Source organism: Sorex fumeus, unplaced genomic scaffold (genome assembly GCF_029834395.1).
Source record: "Sorex fumeus unplaced genomic scaffold, SorFum_2.1 ptg000044l, whole genome shotgun sequence".
NCBI classification, from domain to species: Eukaryota; Metazoa; Chordata; class Mammalia; order Eulipotyphla; family Soricidae; genus Sorex; species Sorex fumeus.
Window position 1 is genome coordinate 20597460 of NW_026606101.1, and position 26155 is coordinate 20623614.

Genomic DNA, 26155 nt, shown 5'->3' on the forward strand with positions numbered 1-26155 from the left:
TGCTATTGTTGATACTTTTGTTTTCTTTACTTTTTCTTTTTCTTTCTCTTTCTTTGTTTTGTTTTGGGGCCACCCAGGTGGTATTCAGGGTTTACTCTTGGCTCTGTGTTCAGGGATCACTCCTGGTGGTATACATGGAACCATATGCAGTGTCAGCTTACCAAGTAGGATTCGCTGGAGTTAGGTGAGCTAAAACCAATCTGAGGTTTGTAGATTGGAAAGTATGACACTCTCCTTTAAAGCAGATAAAACGCTGGATATCTGCCATATTCATCCTACTTCAGCCCTCAGCTGTCCTAAAATGTTGGCCTTTTCCTTAATACCCAGACATGAGCTCTGTATTTTAACATTTCCCCCCTTTTTGTGAAGAATTTAGATACATGTCCTTAAAGGGCTAATCACCTCAGAACCAAGAGACTGATTCTTTGGAAGAAACAACTTCTGAGTTACTAAACTCAGAATTTTGAAGGAAGATTGTAAAGCAGCAAAACTGTCATCCCAAATTCGGTCTTGGGTAAAAGGTTACTTTTAGGGGGTCCAGATGGGTATGGAGGCAGGGGACCCTCAAGCATTGGGGATGGGCTGGAGGGAATTTATTTCCATAGGAGAGGTCCAAAAAGTAAAGGGGTATTTTCCGCACCAGGTCAGTTTGTTCTATAGTCCCTCCACCCCCACTATGCGTAGCCCCTTGAGTAGGAAATGGCCAAGTCTGACTCAGCATCCTATTTCTAAAGTAAACTGACAGTGGGGAGTAGAAGAACTAGCACAAAAACAGAAGTATCTTATACAAAATAGCCTTCCTTCATGCTAAAATCCCCAAGAAAAGGGTCAGAGAGATAATATGGCGGGTAGGGTACTTGCCTTGTATGTGGCAGACCTAGTTCAATCCCTGACATCCCATCTGGGTCCCCTGAGCACTGCCAGGAGTAATTCCTGAGTGCAGAGCCAGGAATAAGACCTGAGCACCACTGGGTGCAGCCTCAAAACAAAAAAGAAACAAGAAAAAGATCCCCAAGAAAAGGGATAAAGGGTTTTTTAGAAGGAAGCAGTTTTGAAACCCCAACTTCCAAAGAATGGAAGGATGAGGGACTGGAGCAATAGTACAGCAGGCAGGGTGTCAGACTTGCATGCGGCTGACCTGGGCCCAATCTCTGGCATCCCATATGGACCCCTGAGTCCACCAGGAGTGACCCCTGAGCACAGTGCCAGGAGTAAGCCCTGAGCACCACTGGGTGTGACACAAAGCACCCCCCAAAATAATTTTTAAAATACATAACATTTATCTTTAAGAAGGCATACTCTTTCTGATAAACCACTAGAATAGGAATCTAAATCAATCTGATCTATAACTGATTTGATTCGGTGCTACTGCATTTGTTGTTTAATTAGCTTAAACCCTATTCAAATATTTTAGGGGTAGAGTTTGAACTTGAGCAGAGATTGCTCAGAGCACTGGTAATCTATGTTTTACAGCTGAGTTGCCAACTTTCTGAATTCCCTCTCTGCTTTACAAGCTAAGCTGACTACCAGCTTTTGGCGTTGCTAAGGAGTTGTTTGCTCTCAGTCCCCTTGGCTCAGTCTACATGAGAGCGCTGTTCTGCTGCCTTGCACACAGCCTCAAGAGTGCAGACACTTAGAGTCTATAAAGACCTGGAATGCCTCCAAGACTGTTCTCAGCTTTCTGACTTCTATCCAACACACAGGTGATAGCTGAGGGTCAAATGCCTGCCTCTGCTCTTCTCCCAGGTCTCTAGCCTTTGGTCTACAATTCAAGTATTACAGTTCGAGTATTCAAACAGGCTTATGGGACAGAGTGTAGAAGGAAGAATGCTAACTCCTCACACATACGAGTTAGGAGCTCTGTGAAAGAGCATCTGATTTATCTTCATCTGTCTACAAAGGACCCGCTCCCGTCTACTACTCTCCCAACAATGGTGACAGCACCCTACAAAAGGCTACTTTTAAGGAACTGAGTTTGTGTAGCTTTTACACAGCTTCAGCTCTCATGTAGTATTTAAAAAACTTGTTAAATTCAGGGGCCGGGGCAACAGTACAGCAGGAAGGGTGCTTGCCTTACATGCAGTTGAGCCGGGTTCAATCCCTGGCATCCTATATTGGTCCTCTGAACCCACCAGGAGCGATCCTTGAGCACAGAGTCAAGAGTAAGCCCTGAGCACTGCTGGGTGTGGGGAAAAATAACACGTTTAATTCAGATTGCTCACATTAGGTGAGGGTAAGAGCACTGACTCCTATTTTCTGTGTCCCAGAGAATGAAAATCCATGGCCATTTTGAGTTTCTTTCTTTCTTTCTTTCTTTCAGTGCCATGGATCAAACTCATGGCCTCACAGGTGTCTCCTCAGCCCTCATTTTTATTACTAGTCAAAATATTGCTGGCCTCCAATTCTCCACTAATATATTTTATGTAGCAATTTCTAAGAGTAGTGGGTATAAACATGCTCAAACTTATTCTGGCACAAGAAATTTCATCTCATTCCCTCTCCTTGAGAGGAGGGGATTGGGTCACTATTAGTAGTGTCCAGATAGTCTCCATGCTCAGGAATCCCTCCTCACAGTGCTCAGGGGATCATGTAGTGCCATGGAAGGGAAAGGGGGCTCCCATATGCAAAGCACACATGCTAGCCCTTTGAGCTATTCCCCCAGCTCTCATTTCATTATTTCTAAATACGATACTATCGAGTTTAAGCCCTCACTTTTCAGAACAGATGGAAAGTTCCTTCTGGGTCAGGGGATGAGGCTGACTGGTAGCACACTTGTCTTGTAGGCATAAAGGTACTAAATTTGACTCCTGGCACCACCTCACACGCCTTATACCCCCGCATGCTGAGAACAATCTCATAGCAATGCTATCGATGTCCTTGATTATCACAACAAAGTGTGTGTGATCTCCAGCATACTACAACCACATGTGTGCAAGCACCGTAACTATGTTTGAGTACCACAATCAAATATGCAACCTCCAGTCATCACGACAAAAAAGTGAAAGGGGCAGGGAATGAAAATAGAGAAAATAACTTCTTTTCCCTTCCCCAATCCCCACCCTGTTTCCTTGCTATAATGATTGATTTAGATTTTTGGGTCACACCTGAAGATGCCCAGGGTTACTTTTTTTGGGGGTCACACCCAGAGATGCTCAGGGGTTAACTCCTCATGCACTCAGGAATTACTCCTGGCAGTGCTCAGGGAACCATATGGGATGCTGGGAATCGAACCCGGATTGGCCGTGTGCAAAGCAAATGCTCAAACACTGTGCTATTGCTCTAGCTCCCGCTCAGGGTTACTCTTGACTTTGCACTTAAGAATTCCTCCTTGCAGTGCCCGGGGTACCATACAGGATGCCCTACCCTTTCTGCTATGCCTCCAGCCCCTCCCTTCTTCACAGTATCACCTAATAGCACTGAACTTACAGGAAATCACAAAATCAAGAGAAGACCTTGCAGCTGCTTATGGTGATAACCACTCTTGCTCCTTCAATTTGATGTCACTCTTGTTCAATGTGCAATGAAAGATGTTCTCCTGAATGGAGTCTAGTCCTCTGTGTAAAGTACTAGATAGTGATTCTTGAAACTTGGTGGTATTTCAGATAAACCTGTCTTTTCCTTAAAATGATAGAACTCAGGTCCGAGAGTTATAACAGTGGGTAAGATGCTTTGCCTTGCACATGGCAACCTGGATTCAATCCCTTAATAGTCCTCCCCCAGCACTGCCAAGAGTAATTCCTAAGTGTAGAGCCAGGTGTAAACCCTGATCATTGCCAGATGTAGCCCCCCAAACAAATGAATACCGAAATGACAGTGCTATGTCTAGCCTTTGGGTCATTTGCTTCATCCTTACAATTGGGGCACTGTGTGCATGTGGGCAAGGATCTCAGATCCTTTTAAACATGCAAATTCTGCATTCATCCTCTATAATTAACTTTTATCATTTTTTTCATTCTTTAATGTTGTGAAAATTTGCTTTTCACTTTTTTCCATAATTACACCAATCATGGTGGCTGATGATGATGGAGTCTTTTCAATGAATAAAACTTCGAGTTTTTCTTTCCTATCTGTTTAATCAAAATGCTTAAATAGGGACTGGACAGATAGTATAACAGGTAGGGTGTTGGCCTTGTATGTGCCAACCTGGGTTTGATCCGTGGCATCCCATATGGTCCCCTCAGAACCTCCCGAGTGCAAAGCCAGGAATTATCCTTGGGCATCACCAGGTGTGGCTGAAAAACGAATAAGTAAATAACATACAGGCATTACTTTTCACAAGTTCTATTAGGGTTTTGATGTTATAGCTCACCTCACGAAAAGCCTTCAAAATCCTGTTTTTCCATGCAGGGATATCCATAATGGCAGAGAGACAGACTGAGCTTGATCAAAGTATAAATAAAGTTTCCTTGGAACATAGACACTTCATCAATTGTATATAATTGTATAGTTATATACAATTACTTCATCACTGTCCATAGTATTCTCAAACTGCAGTGGTTTTGATGAACATACCCACAAACAGGAAATGCCACCAAGATTCAAGAATTACTATCTACTGCTTTACAGAAAGGGTTTGCCCACCTTTGAGACTACTGAAGCCGTATTCCATCTTTTTTTTTTTTTAAATCTTTTCATTCTAGAGAAGTACAAAAAGACAACTTTCTCTTGTTTTTCTACAGCAGTCCAACAGAAGGGATGTCTATAGGTGAAAATCTAAACCTGGACCAGGCTGGTGGCCTCACTCGATGTTCCCTCAGGCGAGGACTCCTCAGAGGGACAGAGGTAAGTGATCACTTTTCCAATTGCTCAGGAAGTTCAACATTAACAGGAAAGAAATTGCACAATTCTTTGACTAAAGTAAATTGAAACACATCTTGCTTTTCTTCAAGTTAATTATGATGATTGAAAAAATAAGTTATAATCTAGTTATATACTTTATTAGTTAAATATAAGTTATATAGTAATTAATATACTTTACTAGCTAAACATAAGTTGGATCCTTACTTCTGAGAGCAAACTCTCCAGAGACATAGGGTCCATCTTGCTGTAGACATTCCATAAATTCAAACTCACATCTTGCAACTGCAGCACAAGGGCAAAAACAATGAAAGGGCTGGGTCAGTATCATTAGAACACACAGAACTCGCTTCATTTCAGTTCAGAAGTGGCTCTTGGTGAAAACTTAAACAATAGCATAATATATAAAAGTTTTACCAATTACACTAAAAACTACACATATTAATGAATGCTGTCCCACAGAAGAAAACTATAATTCCAGAAACTTGGTACATCATTCGAACATCTTCAATAACAAAAACAGACACCTATACACACACACACATAGTTTTTGCTTAAAATAAAAACTTAGCACTGCACTGTCCTCCCGTTGTTCATCGATTAGCTCGAGCGGGCCCAGTAACATCTCCATTGTGAGACTTCTTGTTACTGTGTTTGCCATATCAAATACATCACGGGGAGCTTGCCAGGCTTTGCCATGCGGGCAAGATACTCTCGGTAGCTTGCTGGGCTCTCCAAGAGGGGCAGATAAACCGAACCCAGATCGGCCGGGTTGGCTGCGTGCAAGGCAAACGCCCTAACTGCTGTGCTATCGCTCCAGCTCAAAATAAAAACTTAACCAATATATATCCATGATTTAAACAAAAAAAAAAACTCAAACAGTACTAAAAACTAATTTCCTGCTTCAATCTTAAATTCTTACCCCCCCCCCCCCCCCAGTAAAAAAACTTAGAAGTCTTAAATTGTTGTTTTTTAAAAAATAGTCTGGGCCACATTCAACGGTGCCGAGTTTACTCTCAGTAGTATTCAGGAAACCATGTGGTACTGGGGGTTCAAACCTGGAGTTCCCACATGCAAAACATGTGCTCCAGCCCTTTGTGCTATTTCCTGGGCCCTGGAATCTTTAAATATTTTATTTCTGGTAGCTACTTCCATATTTTATTTATTTATTTATTTTGCTTTTTGGGTTACACCTGGCAATACACAGGGGTTATTCCTGGCTCTGCACTCAGGAATTACCCCTGGCAGTGCTCAGGGCACCATATAGGATGCTGGGAATCGAACCCGGGTTGGCCGCGTGCAAGGCAAACGCCCTACCCGCTGTGCTATTGCTCCAGCCCCTACCTCCATATTTTAATATAACATGATTCTATGACTCTCTCTCTTTGGAGGATTATCTCTCAAGTAGTGCTGAGGGGAACTGGAGGTCATTCCTAATGATGTCTGGCTTGGTTCTCTGGGCTAGCAGTGTTGGGGATCAACGGGTCATTCCAGCAGTGACTGGGGATCATACGGTATCACAAATTCTACTTGGAATAGAGTCTGGAGCAAGGTACAGTGAGTGGGGTATTTGCCTTGCACATGGCCAACCTGGCTTTGATTCCCATTATCCCACATGGTCCCCTGAGCATCGCCAGGAGTAATTCCTGAGTGCAGAGCCAGGAGTAACCCTTGAGCATTGCTGGGTGTAAGCCCCCTTGCCCAAAAAGAAATTCAACTTGGGGCTTCTGCATGCCAGACATGTAGTCGAGCCTTTGAGTTATATCCCCAAACCCATTACTGTTTCTTGATTTATTAACTTAGAAATTAAACACCCATTTATTAAAATCTTTCCACATATGGCATCCATATATGGAAATCTCTTTTTAACACGTGCTGCAATTTGTATTAAGCCCCACATCTAAGTGTGAGCCACAGTGATATGTGTTGCCATCAGAATGTTCATTTTGCATGTTACACCTACTGTATCTCATTTTTCTTATTTCCTTTTCTTTTCCAGTTCTGGGGTTTATCCCAGGGCCTCATATAAGCTCTACCAATGAGCCAGACTTACATTTTGCTTTTTACAAGTTCCATTCTTAAAGAGTAAAGATGATATTTTTTTCTTAATTTTTATTTTAATACCTTAAGAAACCCTTTTTAATTTATTATTTAGTTGGGGAGGCTGGTTGGGGGCAATACCCAGCAGTGCTCATGGCTTACTTCTGGCTTTGTGCTCAGGGAGTAGATAATATGGGGTGTCAGGGATCAAATCCAGGTTGGATACATGCAAAGCAAATGCCTTACCCACTGTACTATCTCTCTTGCCCCAGAAAATGTCTTTTGAAAAGCATGGCTGAAGGGCCCTAGGATAGACCAGCGGTAGATCACCTGCCTTGCAGGCAAGAGGGTGTAAGTTTAACTGCCTGAGCACTGGGCACTGTACCACTGGAGACACCACCATTTGGAATAGCTTTAGCCATGGCATTATTGCAGCTCACGGTGTACAGAGGAAGCTCAACCTAAGAGCGTGGCACCTGACGAGCACCTAAACAAGTGCATGAGAATCACAACTAAGAGTGTGCCACTTCTGGTGCTGGAGTGATGGCACAGCGAGTAGGGCATTTGCCTTGCACGTGGCCGACCTGGGTTCAATTCCCAGCTTCCCATATGGTTCCCTGAGCACTGCCAAGAGTAATTCCTGAGTGCAAAGCCAGGAGTAACCCCTGTGCATAGCTGCGTGTGACCTAAAAAGCCAAAAAAAAAAAAATTAGCAAGAGTGTGCCACTTCTGAGTCATTTGTAGCACCAACAATAAAGAGAAGGAAAAATTAAAAGATCAAAATATATTGATCTATCCCTGAAACTACTATGCTATGTTCTCTTATATTTTATTTATTTAATTTTATTTGAGCCGGGTTTGATTCCTTCGCCACTCTCGGAGAACTCGGCAAGCTACTAAAAGTATCTTGCCCACACGGCAAAGCCTGGCAAGCTCCCTGTGACACGTATTCGATATGTCAAACACAGTAACAAGAAGTCTCGCAATGGGGATGCTATTGGGCCCACTCGAGCAAATTGATGAACAACAGGAGGACAGTGTTTGTTTCTTTGTTATTTTTCTTAGGCTTTGGGCCACACAAGGCAGTACTCAGCGATTACTCCTGATTCAGTGCTCAGGAATCATTCCTGGAAAGATTCAGGGACCATATGGGGTACTAGGGAATTTTTTTGGTTTTGGGATACACCCTGTGATGCTCTGGGGTTACTCCTGGCTCTGCACTTCTGGCGATGCTCAGGAGACCATATGAGAAGCCGGGGAACAAACCTAGGTCTGCTGTATTGAAGGCAAGCACCTTACATGCTGAACTATCTCTCTGGCCCAGTCTCATATTTTGCTGAACATTTTCGTAAACCCTATTCTATGCCTTTAATACGCTTATCTTGTGTCTGTCTATGAAAAGGTGAATTAATGTTCACACTATCATTACACACACTACAGAGAAGTTTGCTATTACTGCAACTTCTCTTTAAGAAGCTAGTTGGCATATGGGGCTGGAGCGATAGCACAGCGGGTAGGGCGTTTGCCTTACATGTGGCCAACGTGGGTTCGATTCCCAGCATCCCATATGGTACCCCAAGTACCACCAGGAGTAATTCCTGAGTGAAGAGCTAGTAGTAACCCCTGTGCAACACCAGGTGTGACCCAAAAAGCAAAAAATAAATAAATAAATAAAAAAGAAGCCAGTTGGCATAAATTTACATTATTAGGTCACAGTCCCAGCAGTCAGAGAGTAAGAGGGAACCTGGAAGCAGAGACTAGTCCAGAAAGAGGAATTTCCCTGAAATGATTTCCGTGAAGGAAGGTTTCCTGATATTCACAAGCCAGTCTGGCTCACCCTGAATGCAAAGTAAAAGTTTGTGGTTGGTGTCTTCACCCTATCAGGGGCAAAGCACCTCATCAGTCAATGACTTTCTTCTGGGTATAGCCAGAGAATAAAAGAAAAGTTTAAAAAAAATGGGTCAGGGAGATGGTTAAAAGAGCATGAAGGGCTGCAGTGATAGTACAGCGGTAAAGGCATTTGCCTTGCATGCGGCCGACCCAGGTTTGATTCCTGGCATCCCATGTGGTCCCAGGAGTAATTCCTCAGTGCAGAGCCAAGAGTAACCCCTGAGCATTACCAGGTGTGACCCCCCAAAAAAGGGAGGGCATGAGAGGACAGAAACACGTGTTGCCTGCAGGAATGCCAGGTTCAATCCCTGGCACTGCATAGTCCCTTGTACACTAGAGGGAGCAGTTGCTGAGCACTGTGCCAACACTATACCTAGAGCACCACTGGGTCTGTCATGGCTCTCCAGTGGTTCTTTTAACCTTCAAAGGAGGCAAGAATCCCTCCAGGGGCTAGAGCGATAGCACAGCAGGTAGGGCGTTTGCCTTGCATGCAGCTGACCCAGGTTCGATTCCCAGCATCCCATATGGTCCCCTGAGCACCACCAGGGGCCATTCCTGAATACAGAGCCAGGAGTAACCCCTGTGCATCGCTGAATTGACCCAAAAAAGAAAAAAAAGAAAAAAAGGAAAAAAAAAAAGAGTCCCTCCAGCCCAGGCAAACATTTAGGTCTTCAATATGGGAATCATAATAAATTACTGATCCCTAACTTGTAAGAAACTACCATGGGCAGGGTAAGAAAGGGAATGAGGCTGGGGAATGAGATGGGCACTCATTGCCAATGAGAAGGAAAGTATGTAAGAATGAAAATTAGGGGCAGGAACAGTAGGTAGGGCATTTTCTTTGTATAAGGCCAACCCGGGTTAAATCCCCAGCATCCCATACGGTCTCCTGAGCACTACTAGTAGTGATTCCAGAGTGCAGAGCCAGGAGCAACCCCTGAGCATTGCCAGGTGTGCTCCTGAAACAAAACAAGAATGGAAATCAGCAGCTACAGAGAAGGGCAGCTCTAACAGAGAACTTCACTACATAATGCAGGCTGTCATCTTATCAACATCTATCCCAAGTACACATCCTAATACCGCCACCCTAGAGTAAAGATGAATACTGAGCATTAAAGGCTTGGGGAAGGGCTTTTGAACCTTTTGGACGTGACTTCACTTTGTGATGCAGCTGGAGCCAGGGGCTAGAAAGCCCAGCCCAGATGGACCACATCAACTGAGCAGCCTCCCAGGGTAGTGATGTCCAGAGCTAACCTGATTGTAGCCCATGATTCAGATGCACATACTGGACACAAGATCTGCCCCTCACTGGCTATCAGCGCTATGTCTTTGGGAAGCTCATTTTAATCTCTCTAAAATAGGAGTGGTAAGAGAATTTACTTTATAGATTTCCTATAAGAATTAAATTTGCATCAAGGGTTTAAAACCTCCTGAACTATAGGAGGTGCTCTGTTAAACTGGCTAGCTTGCTTATATAATGAATTAAAAATAAATAACTGTCATTGCTAAAATTTTCTTTTCCTCCCAACTCCTATGGCCTGTCTCCTTTCAAGCCCTATACTCTTCTAAATGACACAGTATCATTTTCTATCAGGGAAGGCCCTATAATAACATCAACAGGGCAGGTCCCTGTGGACATTCTGCTTATAGTCAGTGTGAGGACACAGTGGGCTTTTAAATATTTTTTAGGAGGCTCACTCCTGGCTGTGTTCAGTGTTTACTGCACAGGCTGGGGGACCATATGGGATGCCAGAAATTGAACTTGGGTCAGAATCATACATAGCAGGTGCTGTATTGGCTGTACTATCATGCTAGCCCCCAAAACACAGTGATTTTGGAGCAAGAAAAAAGGAATTCAAGTTGCATGCCTACGCCATTACAGCTACAGCCATGCCCACTTCACATTACAGTCTGCCAGGCAAATCTCCACTTACTCCCTAGGGAAGTTATTATTATAGAGAGGGTGAGGAGGAGGGGGAAGAGAAGCTTTCTGGGTGGTCCTTCCAGAGGAGGAAGGAAGACCACTTTATCAATAACAGTATGCTCCCATTCCTAGCATATCATGTTCCCTGTTGCTGACTTCCTGTGTTGGGATCAGGACGCCCGGGTGAGGTCCCATGAAAGTATGCAGATGCCTGTGGCATTGCTGCTAGCCTACCAGGCCATCCTTCCCAATGCCCTAGATTTGGTCATTAATCCACTTATCAAATATTTATTGGTGAGATGCAAAGAATACCAAAAAGATACTGGTCTTTTTCATGGAGGTCAACCTCTCCGGTACACTGTACTTATAAAAAAAAATTGTCTTACAGTGGCTGGAACAATAGCACAGTGGGTAGGGCGTTTGCCTTGCATGCAGCCAACCCAGGTTCGATTTCCAGCATCCCATATGGTCCCCCAAGCCAAAAAAAAAATTAGTTTTGGGTGCAACACCTCGCAGTGCAGTGTCATTCCCCTGGGGAGTGGGAAGGGGGACCATGAAGTATCAAGGCTCCAGCATGAATGCAGGAGCTCTAGCCCTTTGAATTATCCCCCCGAACTGTCTTCCACTGCTCTTAAATAGGTCTCAAATTATAAAATAGAAATGACAATACGACAAAACACTGGGGGTAGGTTGGCGAATGTATGAATGGGAGTGTATGAAAAATGTTTAGAACAGAGGACCATAAAGTCAAAGCTGGTTTAGGGTCCTAGAGGGGTAGACTCGGAGAACGATGAACTCAGAAGAGGGAAAAGAAAGGCAGGACAGATAGAAACACCCCAAAGAAGAGACACAAAAACTGAGCTTGAGAATTAGTCTTTTTGTTTTGTTTTTGGGGGTGCTCATCAGGAGTGAACGCTGATGACCCCCAAGGTACCACATGTGCTGCTGGGGGATCAAACCAGGGTCACAGAAGATACAGACTCACGCAAGGCAAGTGCTTCTCCTCCTGGACTAACTCTCCAGTCCCAGTGGGGACCAGCCTAAAACAACAACTTTCTATTTCAAGTCTTTCAACTTGCTCCATTATCCCTGGAGTCACTGCCAGTCATTGCCAGCTTTACCGTGTTTGATAGCAATTATGTCCACAATTATGGCACCTGCATAAGAACAGCCCAGTGGCAGGAAAAAAAATAGGACTCATGTTTTTCATATATACCTTGTATTTCATGGTGAAAAACCCATCTCCTCCAATGCCTTCAAGGGCAAAGGCTTGTACAATCGGCCACTTCTCCACGACAAACATATCAAATATCTGCAGGTGACCTAGAGGAATTAAATACAACATGTATCAAATACCATCCTGAATTATAACAGTGCAAAGCTATCTAATGTTGTTGGACAGATAGTATTTCTCATAAATTCATTAAGGTCTCATGTAGGAAAAAAAAAAACTGAAACAGATAAAACGGTTCCATGTGAAAACCAGAAATACAAAGGGAAAGCTAAAGAAAATTCAAACTACAAGAAAGTTACATAATTTCAGATTTCTCTATTTCAGATTTCTCAGTCTACTTTGCCATTCTAGTTTCCTAGGTAAATAAATAAATAGTCTGTTACATCTGACTTGCATCACTTAATGGACATAATTACTAACAGACCCAAAGTTGGCTCCTCTCCCTTAAGAAGCATAGCCAACTAACTTCCTCAAGGGAAAAATACCAAATCAGAAATTTTCCCTTCTTGAAGTAATAGCTTTAGTATGCAAAAACTAATATAAATATATATATAAGCACTACTAAACTTGATTTAAGATTTAAGTCTGTATTTTTATGCATAATTTTGTTTGGTTCTTGGTTTGGAAACCATATCTGGCAATATTCAAGGCTTATACCTGATTTTGTGGTCAGAGATCACTCCTGGTAGTGTTTTAAGAAGCCAGCATTGGAACCTGGGTCCACTGCTTGCCAGGCAAATGCCTTACTGCAGTACTCTCTCTCTGGTCCCACCTACACATAATTTATGAACCTCACTGTCAGCATATTTTTGACAGCTACTCAAATTACTGTCTGCTACTACAGGGGCCTCATTACACACTCTACATACAATGAGAGCTGTGGCACACTCCTTCTCAATTCTTCTAACTATAGGTGGCCTACTACATTACTGCATAAACTGCCATTAAGGATATGAACTTCACAGGCTAGTCTCTGAATCTCATTCTGATTGGTTATTTGTGTTTACCAACAGCAGATTCCCAGCCGCATGCATATGTCCATCTGAGGAAGGGTCACTGGATTCTCGGGGTGACTTGCTGTTAGTTACCTTGGGAGCTGTAAGGAATGCCAATTCGACTACAGTCTCGAGTCATGTCCACAAAGCTGGCAATTTTAAATTCTTCTGCAGCTTCTTCATCTTCATACTAGAGGGAAATTGACATGAAATTATGCTTAAATAAGACATCACAGCAAATCCTGTATTTTCTCTGTGCCCCTCCGCCCCACCCCTTATTTTAATCATTCGGCATGGTGCCAAGTGATATTCACAGAAGACTGCATCCAACAGGGTGCTCCCAATGGTCAAGTTTTTCCTTCTTTCCAGAGTTTCAGACAGTGGGACTGTTAAGAATTCCTTGGTAAAGGTGGGGACCATGAGGAATAAGCTCATGGTTTCACAGTCACCCTTGGTGCTTTTAAAGCCAACGAGTCTTCTTCCAGATCCCCAAACACTGCTTTTATGTCTGTAGCTCAGAAGAAATTGTTATGTGTGCCCTTATCTCATACTACATACAAAAATCAACTCAAACTGGATCAGAGGCCCAAACGCAAGAGATCTACATTGCCCTCAAAAACCCTTAAAACAGTCACAGAGAAAAAAGGGCTCAGAGTTCTTATTCAATTTTCAGGTCACAATTTCCACAAAATCCTAATTCTAAAATACCAACTTTCTAGTCAACCTCCCTGAAAAGGGTTCAAAAGGAAACAGAAATACCAAGAAATCCAAACACAAAGACATCACAAAGCTTATCAAATTCCTCAGGATCAGGCTCCTGAGAGCATGGGCCCATGCTGGCCATAGACAGGGAAGGCAGATTCACAAGCCTTTCAATGGGGTCCAATCTGAAAAGTTCCTTTTGTCTCTTTTCAGGCATGCAATGCATCCAACTCGAAAGACTCACCAGTGAGGTAGGGAACATTCCATTTAAATGCCTCTTTGTGTAACCACATCCTGCAATATGATTTTTTTAGGAGCTTATTGCTCCAAAACTATAGGTTTCCAAAAGAGCACACTTGAGTATAATAGGTGCCTAGTCTATTTTTTTTTCCTCACCTCATTTTCAGTCATGCAGTGGAAATGCAGATTTCTCCAATGTGCCACATAAGGTAAGAGATAGCGATAGTTTACAGGATTACAGTACAGATGGACACTATCTGATTTAATCAATATAATTATATCTGTAAGAAAAACAAAAGTAAACACAAGATTGTAAAAGGCATTTCCTCTTCTGCCCATTAATTACCGAATTCATTAAAATTACTTCACAATGTAAAAAAAAAAAACTAAACTGAAAATTCTTTAGTCAGGCCACATGTTTCAGACTGTAGATGACCAAGATATGAACAGCTGAGAGTGTCCTGCCGATGCGGCCATCTACTCAGGCAGCGCAGACACAAGATAATGCAAACAATTGGCTTTCTGTGTTTTACATGGTCAAATCCCTGGTACTGAACTCAACCGTGCATTTCACTGTAGAGGTAAATATCAAATGCAGCTCCACTAGCTAAAGCCATGGAGAAGGGAACTGATTTTACAGGCCAGACTACAGATTCTCCTACAGAACTACACCAGTATCAGGAGCAGGGTTTCCCCAAGTGGGTCATACTGCCCAGAGCAGGGTCCGAACGCAGTAGCCTTGGGTGCAACTTGGGAGGGAGGTGGGGTACTTTGTTTATTCAACTAAAGAAGGGTTATCTTCAAGGGGTCACTAATTTTTTGCCCTGGAAGGGGGACAGCAGAGCAAATGTGACCGGGAACCCATTCGTCTAAAGCTTTCAACAGTGTTTCCTCTGTCTTGCAGCAACCACAGACTTGAAATCACCAACTGTCTGCTTGGGGGAGGGTGCTGTGTACTGGGATGAACTCTGTACACAGGAAAGGCAGGAGGAAGGAAACAGAGGCAAGTGCACAGTCTTCTATAAATAGGCCAGTAGCTCAGATTTAAGGAATGCAGGGTGGGTAAAATAAAGCAATTCCAAGGGTGCAAATCATTTTCACTGTCCCGTTGTTCATCAATTTGCTCATGCGGGCCCAGTAACATCTCCATTGTGACACTTGTTACTGTGTTTGGCATATTGAATACGTCATGGGTAGCTTGCCAGGCTTTGCCGTGTGGACGAGATACGAGATAAATTAATAAAATCCATGGACTGAGACAAGAATATGCAAGTGTCTGAATACTGAGAAAGTAGCCCCACATCCCAAATAAAGGCAGGGTCTCCATTTCCATGCCCCTGAGAAAACAGAACCATCCGGCTTCTCTCGAACAAGACAGCAAGGGAAGCTGCTGCAGAGGTTGAAAGGATATCTGGGGCAGTGTCCACACAGGCATGCAATGGGACTGAGTGAATGCCTACCTAGCTGCCTTCGTAGGCTGACCATAGCTGTACCAGGCTCGAGGTTCCACACCTGGTGGGATCCAAGTGTGTGAGGGAACACCTGGTGAGCAGATCTGACTACTGATCCTCAAAAGCATGCTTGAAGCAGGGCAACAGGGGTGAGAAAGGGACCCCTCTTATTCCCTTCACACAGTTCTCATTCCCTTTATGCTCCTCAACAGGCTCTAAAAGAACCCTGCCCCGGGGCCAGAGCAGTAGTATAGCAGGTAGTGCTTGCATTGCATGCAGCTGACCCAGGTTAATCCCAGTATTCCATATGATTCTCTGAGCACGACCCGGAGTAATTTGAGCACAGAGCCAGGAGTAATCCCTGAGCATCACCAGGCATGGTCCTAAAGCAAAAAAAAAAAAAAAAAAAAACAACCACTAATTTAATTTTAAATAAAAATAAATGAAAGAATCTTGTTCCAACCTCAGGCAGCCTGCCTACTGAGGAGGAAGAGATGGGTGCCACATGAAAAAGCTAGAAGCCTTTCAGTGTTGACTGTACTTGACACTACATGAAACATACTTCAAAGAATCAGAATCCTGGGCCAGAACAATAGTATAGTGGGGAGGGCGCTTGCTTTGCACATAGCCAATCTGAGTTTGGTCTCCAGAATCCCATATGGTCCTCCAAGCCCTGCAAGGAGTGATTCCTGAGCACAGTCAGGAGTGTCTTCAGCATCCAGGGACGGAGCTCAGTGGTCAAGTGCTTGCTTTACATATGAGGCCTTGGGTTTATTTTCAGCACCAAAACCAAACAAATCTGTCTTCAGTAATGCCATATGCCTCCTACAGGATCACAATGCCCCTACTCTAGCTGAGAACCACTGCACCAGATCAGTAAGAATCATTTTAACAGCCGATGTTTGCGTCCAAGTATCCCCTACTGGCTCTACAAGAGCTGCCCAGTTTGATCTGCCCATTCCTGCATCTCTGAACCCATCTGGCAGACAAGCCCTGGTGCAAAGAAGGTGACATCACCAATAGCTCCTGGGTGTCAGCCACAGCAGCTGTGACACAGGCTGAGGACTCAGGGCTGAGAAAGAGGGACAGTAAAGCAAGAATACACAGTAAAGCCTGCCGTATAATCACAGGCAGCGTGTCACACAAAAAATAATTTCCAAAGACAGAGCAGGACAAAAGGCCTTTATCCTAAACTGAAGATCCCCATGAAGTCTTCCCTGGGCCCTGCAGGCTCCTCCTTGACTCTAAACTGAAAGCGCTTTCATGGAACAACAGCACACCAACTGAGCCTCCCAGCACAAGCAGCAGCGGGCGACGAGAGGCAAACTGGTACCCAGCCAAGAATACATACAGCCAAACACTGATGTTCTGTTTCCCCCCTAAAGCTGATTTCCCAGTAAATATGTTCTGAAAATTGTTTGTTACTGGTCTCATCATCCACCAGGTGACCAATTCCCATTGGCCTATTACTTAATCTATGACCAAGGAAGAAAGACTATTTTCACCAATTAAAAAAAAGTAAACATTTTCTAAAATGTCAGCTTCTTTTCAATTTGATCACAATTCTCCCAAAAACACCTAATGAAATAAGGAGTCAAAGAAATAAATCACTGCCTTCTCCACCTCTCACATACTTACCATCCAGAACTTCTTCAGAAAACCCCGTTTTCTCAAAATCACTGGTATTCTGATTGTACAAACCAAACAGGAGATAGTTTGCCAGCTCTCTACAGCCCTCATTGTACCTGCTATCGATTCCTGCAAGGCAAAGAAAGAAGGTGGTTATCAGCGCTAGTGACCCACAGGCAAACAGGCCCCTGGAATGTGCCTGGCTCAGCAAATCCCTAATGATTAAGTTAAAGGCAGCTATTCACATCAGGGTGTGTGTGTGTGTGTGTGTGTGTGTGTGTGTGTGTGTGTGTGTGTGTGTGTGTTACCACTGGCTAGCATTTTTTTTAAATTGAAGTAATGATGGTTTTCAAAAGTATAAATGTTTTATTTTGAGATGACAACGTTATACCCAGCACCAAAATGCCAATCTCCTCCCCACTACTGGTCTATAGATCCTTTCCCATCCACTCCCCAACTTGATCACCTCAATGCTGTTGTCAGAGCTCAAAGGTTTGTTTTCTTTGGCTACTGTCTAGTCCATGACTTTGTTTTTTTATAAACCACATGAGTGAGATCATCCACTCATTTGTTTTTCTCCCTGTGACTTACTTCCCTTAATAAGGCACTAATAATTCTATCATATTGTAATGCAATGTAAGATTTCACCTTTTCTTATAACTGAGCAGTATTCCACTGTGTATAGAGATCTCTCAGGACCAGAGGGCTCCAATGCAGCCAATCAGGGTCAAATTCCCAGCACCCCATATGGGCGCCTGAACCCTGCCAGGAGTGATCCCTGGGCAGAGAGCCAGGAGTTATCCCTGATCACTACTAGGTGTGGTCCTCAAAACAAACCAAAAAACAAAAACAAAACAAAACAAAACAAAACAAAACAAAAAAACAGGGCTTAACAATTCAGTGTTACATTGCCCTTGGTTGATGGGTATTACTGAGGCCACCTTGATGGTAATAGGATGTTCCAGGCCACATCGAACAGTGCTTGGTGGCCTCCAGGGAATACCTGGTGATGCTCAGAAACTAAATGGTGCTGAGTATCGAGTCAAGATCAACCACATGCAGGGGTGGAGCAACAGCACAGCGGGTAGGGCGTTCGCCTTGAACGTGACTGACCCACGTTCAATTCCCAGCATCCCATATGGTACCCTGAGCACAGTCAGGAATAATTCCTGAGTGCAGAGCCAGGAGTAACTCCTGTGCATCGCCAATGTGACCCAACAAGCCAAAAAAAAAAAAAAAGATCAACCACATGCAAGGCAAAAAAAAGATCAAACACATGCAAGGCAAGCACCTTAACCTCTGTATCATCTCTCTGTCCCTACACTGGCTATATTCAATAGGCTGGGTATTAACTAACAAAAATAATACTCTAATATTACAGTAATAAACAGGAAGGTCTTTTTTCAAAACTTAATTCATAGTAAAGAGTCTCCACCCACTCAACAGTTGCAGCTGGAGAGAGAATGCATTAATTGTTTAGTTTGAATTTACAGTAGAGTCGTTCCTTCCTCCCCCCCTTCTTCCCGCCTGATGGCTACAGCTGGGGAGAGGATGCATTAATTGTTCACTGTTTGAAACTTCTGGCTGGAATTCCAGAGGCAACACAAACTGTGTCTCCATGGTGACTCACCAACTTCGAGACTGAGTAAGTGGAACTGGAATTCAAACCCAAACCTGCCTGGCTACAGACTGTATATTTTCAACCACTTTGCAAACTGTTCTTCATAAGTTTAAATACAATATTGTGAAATAAAAAACAAAAATTGGCACAAAATTTCTGAGGAAGGACAAATAAGAAGCTGGTACAGTTTAATTCTGAGACTAAATTGGGTGATGATGGACAAAATATATGATCTACAATTTCATTTTTTGGGGAGCTTGCAGGGTTGCTGGGCCACACCTGGTGGTGCGCAGGTCTTTCTTCTGGCTCTGTGCGCAGGAATCACTGCTTGTGGGCTCAGGGTACCATATGGGTTGTTGGGAATTGAACCTAGGTCAGCCACACACAAGTAAGGTCCCACATTTCCACTTTTATGACAATACTTTGGGTATAAATATATATTATGGGTATAAAGATTATCTCTAAAGGAGGTAATATCGCATAGGAAAAAATAAGATTATTCTCAAGTGAAAATTTAAAAATTAGGGCCAGAGAGATGGCACAAGGAATGGAATAAACTTTGCATATTGGAGTCCTGGGTTGGCTCCCTCTAGTCATGATGGGTGCAAGCACCCAGCTGGGAGTAGCCCCTGAGAATGACTACGTGTGGCCCCAAAACTAACTAAATTTTAAAAAATAGATTAACTACACTGCATAATGTTTTCATTTGAAAAACACAAATGTGAGTTGACAATACTGTATCTAAGGAGCAGGATTAGTACCTTTAGTAGTTAGAAAGCTTTGTGTGCTAATAGCACATTGTCTGAATTTTAACTTATGTGATGTAACTTTACAATAAAAAAAAAAACTGAAAGAGGCGCTGGAGAGATAGTACAGTGGGTAAGGCATTTGCCTTGCACACAGTTGACCCAGGTTCAATCTCCAGCATCCCATATGGTTCCCCAAGTCGCAAGGAGTAATTCCTATGTGCTGAGCCAGGAGTAAGCCCTGACTACCCGGGAGTGTGGCTCCAAAACAAAAACTAACCAACCCCCCCAAATTGGAAGAATAAAAAAAAAATTCAATTCTGCCACCCTAATACCCTGAGCAAGTTTGCTGCATCTCCCAGACTCTGTTTCCTGTCCTTTATCAAAAAGGGTGCTGTTAATACTGTTCTCTTGTATGGTCTCTATAAGGTGCAATGAGATAACATGAGCAGAGTGCCAGGTCTGTGGAGAGGCTCCCTATGTTACGGATGTCCCACCTAACCACACCAACACCAATAGGGAAAAAGAGCTGGGAGAAGGCCATTAATGAGCTCAATGCTTAACTCAAAGTGATACTATTATTAGTGTCTTCCTCAGGAATTTCTGCTGCCATGGCCCTGAGCCCCACCCTTGTTAAAACCACTGACCGAGGATGCAGAGGATCCCATCAGGCTGAGACTTGCTACTTTGGGTCAGGATACTCTGAACCTGGCGGAGTCGGCTGCAGCTGCAACAAAAACAGAAAACACCCCCCTGAGTGCTGTGCGCAAAGGCCTGGGGAGAAGGCACTGGTCCTTATCTGGTCTGGATATCAGAACCATCATGAATCATTCGGGAAGTGTTTGTTATCTTCTTTCCAGATTACACATTATTAGTCTGAAGATGACATCTGGACTGTTAATTACAAACCGGATGGTCAGGAACTCTCTGACTCAAGGTGACGGGACGTAAAGCCCTCTCGTGGTCAGTGCTGGACAGGACTTGGGACTCCAATTACTTCTTTTGAGGATTATCAAAAATAAGATAAGGTTTCCACACTTAACTGGTCCTCATCTTACTTTCAAAACAAAACACAATTTGATCTAAGCAGCCAAAAGAAGCTCTTTTCGTCACAACTACCACTAAGAGAGTGTCAGCAGAGGTGCATGTCCCATTTCTATGCAGGTCTAGTACTGCTTCCACTTTAAGTATCCCCCACGTCCCATAGTGTGAAGAGAGGTACCCCACATGTTATCATCACTTCTAAGAAGCTCCATTTTCTTTATATCAACCCTTTCTCCTACCTAGCGATCCTAGAGAGCTGCCCAATTTCCTGCTGGAAATGCTTCCACTGCACATTTCCCCAATACCTCCAAGCTCTAGAATCTGCCTCTTTATCATTGGTTCCTAACGCTCTTCCATTTACTTTCCCTTTCAGGTGACACATTCCTTTCCAGCGATTATTAACTAAGATTCTCCACAAACCAACTACATGGAACTATTCCATCCATGATAATCAGACCTCATCCTTTCTCCTCAATCTACTCCAGTATGTGGCCGTTTACACACCCAAGCAGCAGTATTTTCAGCCACACAATACTATTCCCCTCCCTGAAGTTTTTCCCCTCCCCATCTCATTCTTCCTGATGATACAACACCCAAGTCATCTAGTCTATGACTTAATTGCTATCTCTGGGATGTTTGTACCTGGGATGCAAATCAGCATCATTATTGGTTAAATCAATAAAGTCCATCATATTACCACTGCACCGTCCTCCTATTGTTCATTGATTTGCTCGAGTGGGCCCAGTAATGTCTCCATTGTGAGATTTATTACTGTGTTTGGCATATTGAATATGTCACAGGTAGCTTGCCAGGCTTTGCCGTGTAGGTGAGATACTCTCGGTAGCTTGCTGGGCTCTCTGAGAGGGGTGGAGGAATCGAACCTGGGTTGGTCTGGCCGGCCACATGCAAGGCAAATGTCCTATTGCTGTGCTATCGCTCCAGCCCTCCATCATATTAACAAGTGAAAAAAGAAACCGTATCATATTAACCACAGAATGCAAAAAAAAAAAAAAATTCACCACCTGTTGACCAAAAATACAAAACAAAACTCAGAAAACTAGGAACTGTTGAGTTTCCTCAACTTGATAAAAGCATCTACAGAAAGCAAAATTCCAAGCAAAATTTGAGATTGTACTTAATGGTGACAAGGGAAGTAAAGGCTTTTCCCCTAGCAAATATGAATTTTGGGGAAACTATACCCACATGCAAAATAATGGACTGGGACGCTGATATTTTATATGTATGTGTGTGTGTATATATATATATATATATATATATATATATAATTCAAATTTAAGAACTCTGAGAAGAAAACATTAAAAAAAAGCTTTCTAGGGGAAAAGCTTCACAAATCTGGATTTGACAATGATTCTTGCAATACCCATGCAAAAAAGGCAACATAAGAAAAAGTACGTAAATTAAACTTTAACAAAAACATTTTTAAAAGACAAAACAGGACACAATTAGCAGAAAGAAATGACAATCCAAAGAAAAAATAGTTGTGAGAAATAAAATAAAAATCATATATCAGAGGCTGATTCCAGAATACAGAGACCAACAAAAACTGATTTAAAATGAGTAACAGACTTGAACTTTTTTCCAAGAAGATATAGAAATGGACAATAAGTGCAAGAAAACATGCTCAACTTACTTATCATTAAATCACTAGTGCTTTGGTGTCTGCATTAGAAACGCAAATCAAACCATAACCACTCCCACATAAATTAGGATCGTTACTAACAACAAAACCACCCCAAAATAACAAGTGTTAGAGAAGACAGGGAGAATCAGGGTTCTTGTATGCTATCAGTGGGAAAGTAAACCAACACAGCTGCCAAGAGAAACAGTACAGCAGCTTCTTAAAAATTAAAAATAGAGTACACCCTCCCAAAAAGGGAAAACAACTAAAAGCAAAGTATCAGAAAGAAACTATTTCCCATGTTCACAGCAGCATTATTAACAATACTCAAAGGCAGACATAACCCGTGTATATCCAATATGTAAGTACTTATATTCAATGGAATATTAAGTCTTTAAAATAAAAGAAATTATTGGGGTCTTGGACAGGCTTAGCTATACTTGAGTGTATAAGAATCTGGGTTTGATTACTTGTACCAAAAAAAAATTTTTAAAAAAAAGAAAAATTATGACATATGTCTGAACCTTAAAATGTTGAGGTTAACTGAAATAAGTCAGTCACAAAAAAACAACGTATGATTCCACTTTTTTTTGTTGTTGTTTTCGGCTGGCTTTGGCTCTGCACTCAGGGATCACTTCTGGTGGTGCTTGGGTGCTGAGGATCGAACCCAGGTTGGCCATGTACAAAGTGAGTGCCCTACCCTTTACTACTTCTCCATCTTATGATTCCATCTTATGAGAAACCTCGAATAGAAAACTTCACAAAAAGAAAGTAGATACTGGGACCCGTGGTGGTGGAAGATGAGCACTGGTGGAGGGATGGGTGTTTGATCACTGTACAATTGAAACCCAAGCACAAAAATTTGTAAATCTACAACTGTACCTCATGGTGTTTCACTAACAAAAATTTAAAAAAAGAAAAATGTAAATGATGGAGAATAGGCACTGGTGGAGGGATGGGTACTGGATCATTGTATAACTGAAACCCAAGCACAAAAATTTGTAAGTCTACAACTGTAGCCCATGGTGTTTCACTAATAAAAATTTTTTAAAAAATTAAATTAAAAAAAAGAAAGTAGAATGATGGTTGCTAGAGGCTGAGGTAAAGTGGAGAATTAGTCTGCGAGACATGAAGTTTCAGGCTTGCAAGATTAAAAAGTTCTGTGCATGAAGAATGCTGACTGCAGCACAACTTAAATGTGCTTTTGTTTTTTGCAGGCTGGAGATGGAACTCAAGGTCTTACACATGCGAGGCAAATGCTCTCCTGCAGAGCCTCATATAAATGTGAATGTAGTTAATGCTACATAACTGTACACTTACAAATTACATAGTGGTAAATTTTTTCTCTTTTTTTGGGGGGAGGGGGTCATATCTGTTGTTTTTGCAGGCCAAGCCTATTAAGAGGTTACTCCTGGATCTGCACTAAGGAATCACTCCTGGTGGTGCTCAGGGAATCATATGGGATGCCAAGGACTGAACCCAGATAGGCCACATGCAAGGCAAGCACCTTACCCGATACGATCTCTACAGCCCAACATTGTAAATTTTGCTAGTTGTATTTCAATTAAGATATTGTAATGAGGGGTCAGAGTGATAGTATAGTGTATAGGGCACTTGCTTTACCAACAGCCAACTGGCATTCCATCTCCAGCACCACATATAGTCCCCTGAGCACCATCAGGAGTGATCCCTGAGCACAGAGCCAGAAGTCCTGACACAGTCTGGTGTGACTCTCAAATACAAAATGAACAAACTAAAAAAATCCCAAGAAATTGCAATGGAAAAATCGGTGAAGTTATTAAAATAAAAATAGAAGTTTATGAAACAGTATAAATAAAATGCAACATATGAACTTGAATAAAACAAAGCAAACAGGACTGCAGAGGGCCAGAGAGACTGTATAGCCTGAAGATCATTTGCCTTGCACGTGGTCCCTGGAACCCCATATGGTCCCCTGAGCAACGCCAGGAATAATTTCTGAGTGTGGAGCCAGGAGTAACCCCTGAGTATTGCCAGGTGTGACCCAAAAAGCAAAAAGAAAAAACAAAAACAACAAACAGAACTGGAGATAGAGCTCATCAGACTGAAGCACATGCTATGCATGAGGGAGGCATAGATTTGATCCCCATCACCACAGTCCCCTGAGTACCACCAGGAGTGACCTCCCAAGCACAGAACCAGGAATAGTCCCTGAATAATGCTGGGTGTAGCCCCCAAACCAAACCAAAACCAAAGAGGCTAACATCCATGAGGGGAAAACTGGATATGGAATTTGATGATAGTAAGGAATACTGATAATTTTGTTAGACAATGTAGTTATGTATTATTCTTCTAGCAAATGAGGGAATATTTATTTCTGATTTAAATTTTTAATTGTTTCTCCATCATTAATTTCCTTTTATTTATTGTTTTTATTAGTGAAACACCATGAGGTACAGTTATAGACTTACAAATTTTTGTGATTGGGTTTCAGTTATACAATGATCAAGTACTCATCCAATGAGGGAATATTTAGAAGTGAAGTGTGATACTACCTGAAATTTACCCCCCCAAAAAGAGATTTTACAGAAAATAAAAATAAAAATAAAAAGGTAATGCACATTATGACAAATGTTAATTTTTGAAGACTCTAAGTGGTGTAGGTAATTTTATTACCTTTTTTTCCTCTATTATCTGCTATTTTCATAATAATAAAATCTGGGACTGCAAATAAGGGAGACATATAAAGTAACTGAGGGTTTTAGATGAAACAGAACAAAAATGACATCATGATTACAGAAAGACTTTAGGTCAGAGATGTAACTTAGAGGTATACTGTATATTCAGCATGTAAGAGGTTCTGGGCTCAATGTAAGACCAAGAAAGGGAAAGAGGAGACAGAGGGAGAGGAAGGGAGCAGAGAAAGGACAGAAGGAGAGGAAAGAAGAGAGGAGAGGAGGAAGAGAGGCAAGCAGGAGAAGAGTGGAAAGAAGGATGGAAGGAAGGAAGGATTGATGCAGGAACAAAAACAAAGAATAAAAAAGCTTTCCCACTCTCCCTGGGAAACAGAAGCTTGCCCCTCCCCAGCTTTTTCTTGTTTAAATGAAGGACTAATCTTGCATTCACTCTGCACTAGAAATATTTCATCAAGTTGGTCCTTTGGCTCACTTCCCATCCGGACAGTAGGCTGACAGGTTGCCAAGGTCAGCAGGAGCTCCCTGGTTTTCAAACACACAACCAGTGGTGACAAAAGTAGGAGAGGGTCACATGACCAAGAAAGAAGCAGCTTTCCCACTGGGGCTGTGGAACGCCAAAGACAATATGAAAAAGAGCAAAAAAGTTTCTTTTCTACAGTACCTTGGAAAATGGGGTGAAAGCATAGTTCTAAAAACAGAAAATTCTTTTCTCTTCCCAGAGTAAAACATTATCCTAATTAATATCTTATTTTCTTGTCAAATACCTAAGACAAAGTTCAGTTTTTTTATTATACATTTTCTTGCTTCCCCAATTTAATATTTAACCAGAGCATAACCTATTATTTGTCCATGAACCATTGAGCTTGCTACCTACTAAAAACCTTTACCTATTAAAAATACAAAAATAAAACAGGAGACAAAGAAGAGTTAGTTAAGGCACATGCCTTTCACGCAGCCAACCCTGGTTCAGCCCTGGCACCACATGGTCCCCAGGATTGCAGGGTACAATCCAGGAGGCTCCAAGCACCACAGGATGTGGCCTGGGTGGCCCTGGCCATTGCTGGGGAGGCCTGGGTATCCCTGGCACCACAGGGTCTTCACTGTACCACATCCTTGGGTCCTTCCATTGACCTGGATAGACAAGAATCACAAGTGGGGCCCCTAGGCCTCCTGCTTGAGGCAAAAAAAAAAAAAAAAGAAAAAGAAAAAAGAAAGAAAACCCAAAAAAACACCTGGTAAGTACAAAGAATGTCAAAATCATTCTTCCCCAGCACCCAAAATTAACCACATTAAGTTCAGCATTTTTGTTTTCTTATCTACATTAATGCTTTTAAAATTTTTGCAGGCAAAACAGTCTTTTAAAAAAAAAGTGTTACATACGAAACTATTATTTTCACTGAGTCACCTGGGAGTGCTAGAGAAACAGCACAATAGGCTACGCACATGCTTTGTGGGAGGTCTGGGTCCAAACCCCAGCACTGCATCATTCCCCGTACCCAAGCACTATAGGATGCTACCTCTAAGCACC

At 42.4% G+C, this 26155-nt stretch overlaps 1 protein-coding gene across 1 annotated transcript in view; it reads right to left on the reverse strand.

Moving 5' to 3' along the window:
* DNAAF9 (dynein axonemal assembly factor 9) overlaps window positions 1–26155 on the reverse strand; it is a 125946-nt gene that overhangs the window by 84475 nt on the left and 15316 nt on the right. The window contains exons 2-7 of the mRNA XM_056121428.1: window positions 19917–19996; window positions 16912–17031; window positions 13979–14103; window positions 12974–13070; window positions 11868–11974; window positions 5005–5082 (exon numbers count right to left, since the gene is read on the reverse strand). Of these exons, the coding sequence (XP_055977403.1) occupies window positions 5005–5082; window positions 11868–11974; window positions 12974–13070; window positions 13979–14103; window positions 16912–17031; window positions 19917–19996 (607 nt within the window). The remainder of the gene's footprint in view (window positions 1–5004; window positions 5083–11867; window positions 11975–12973; window positions 13071–13978; window positions 14104–16911; window positions 17032–19916; window positions 19997–26155) is intronic.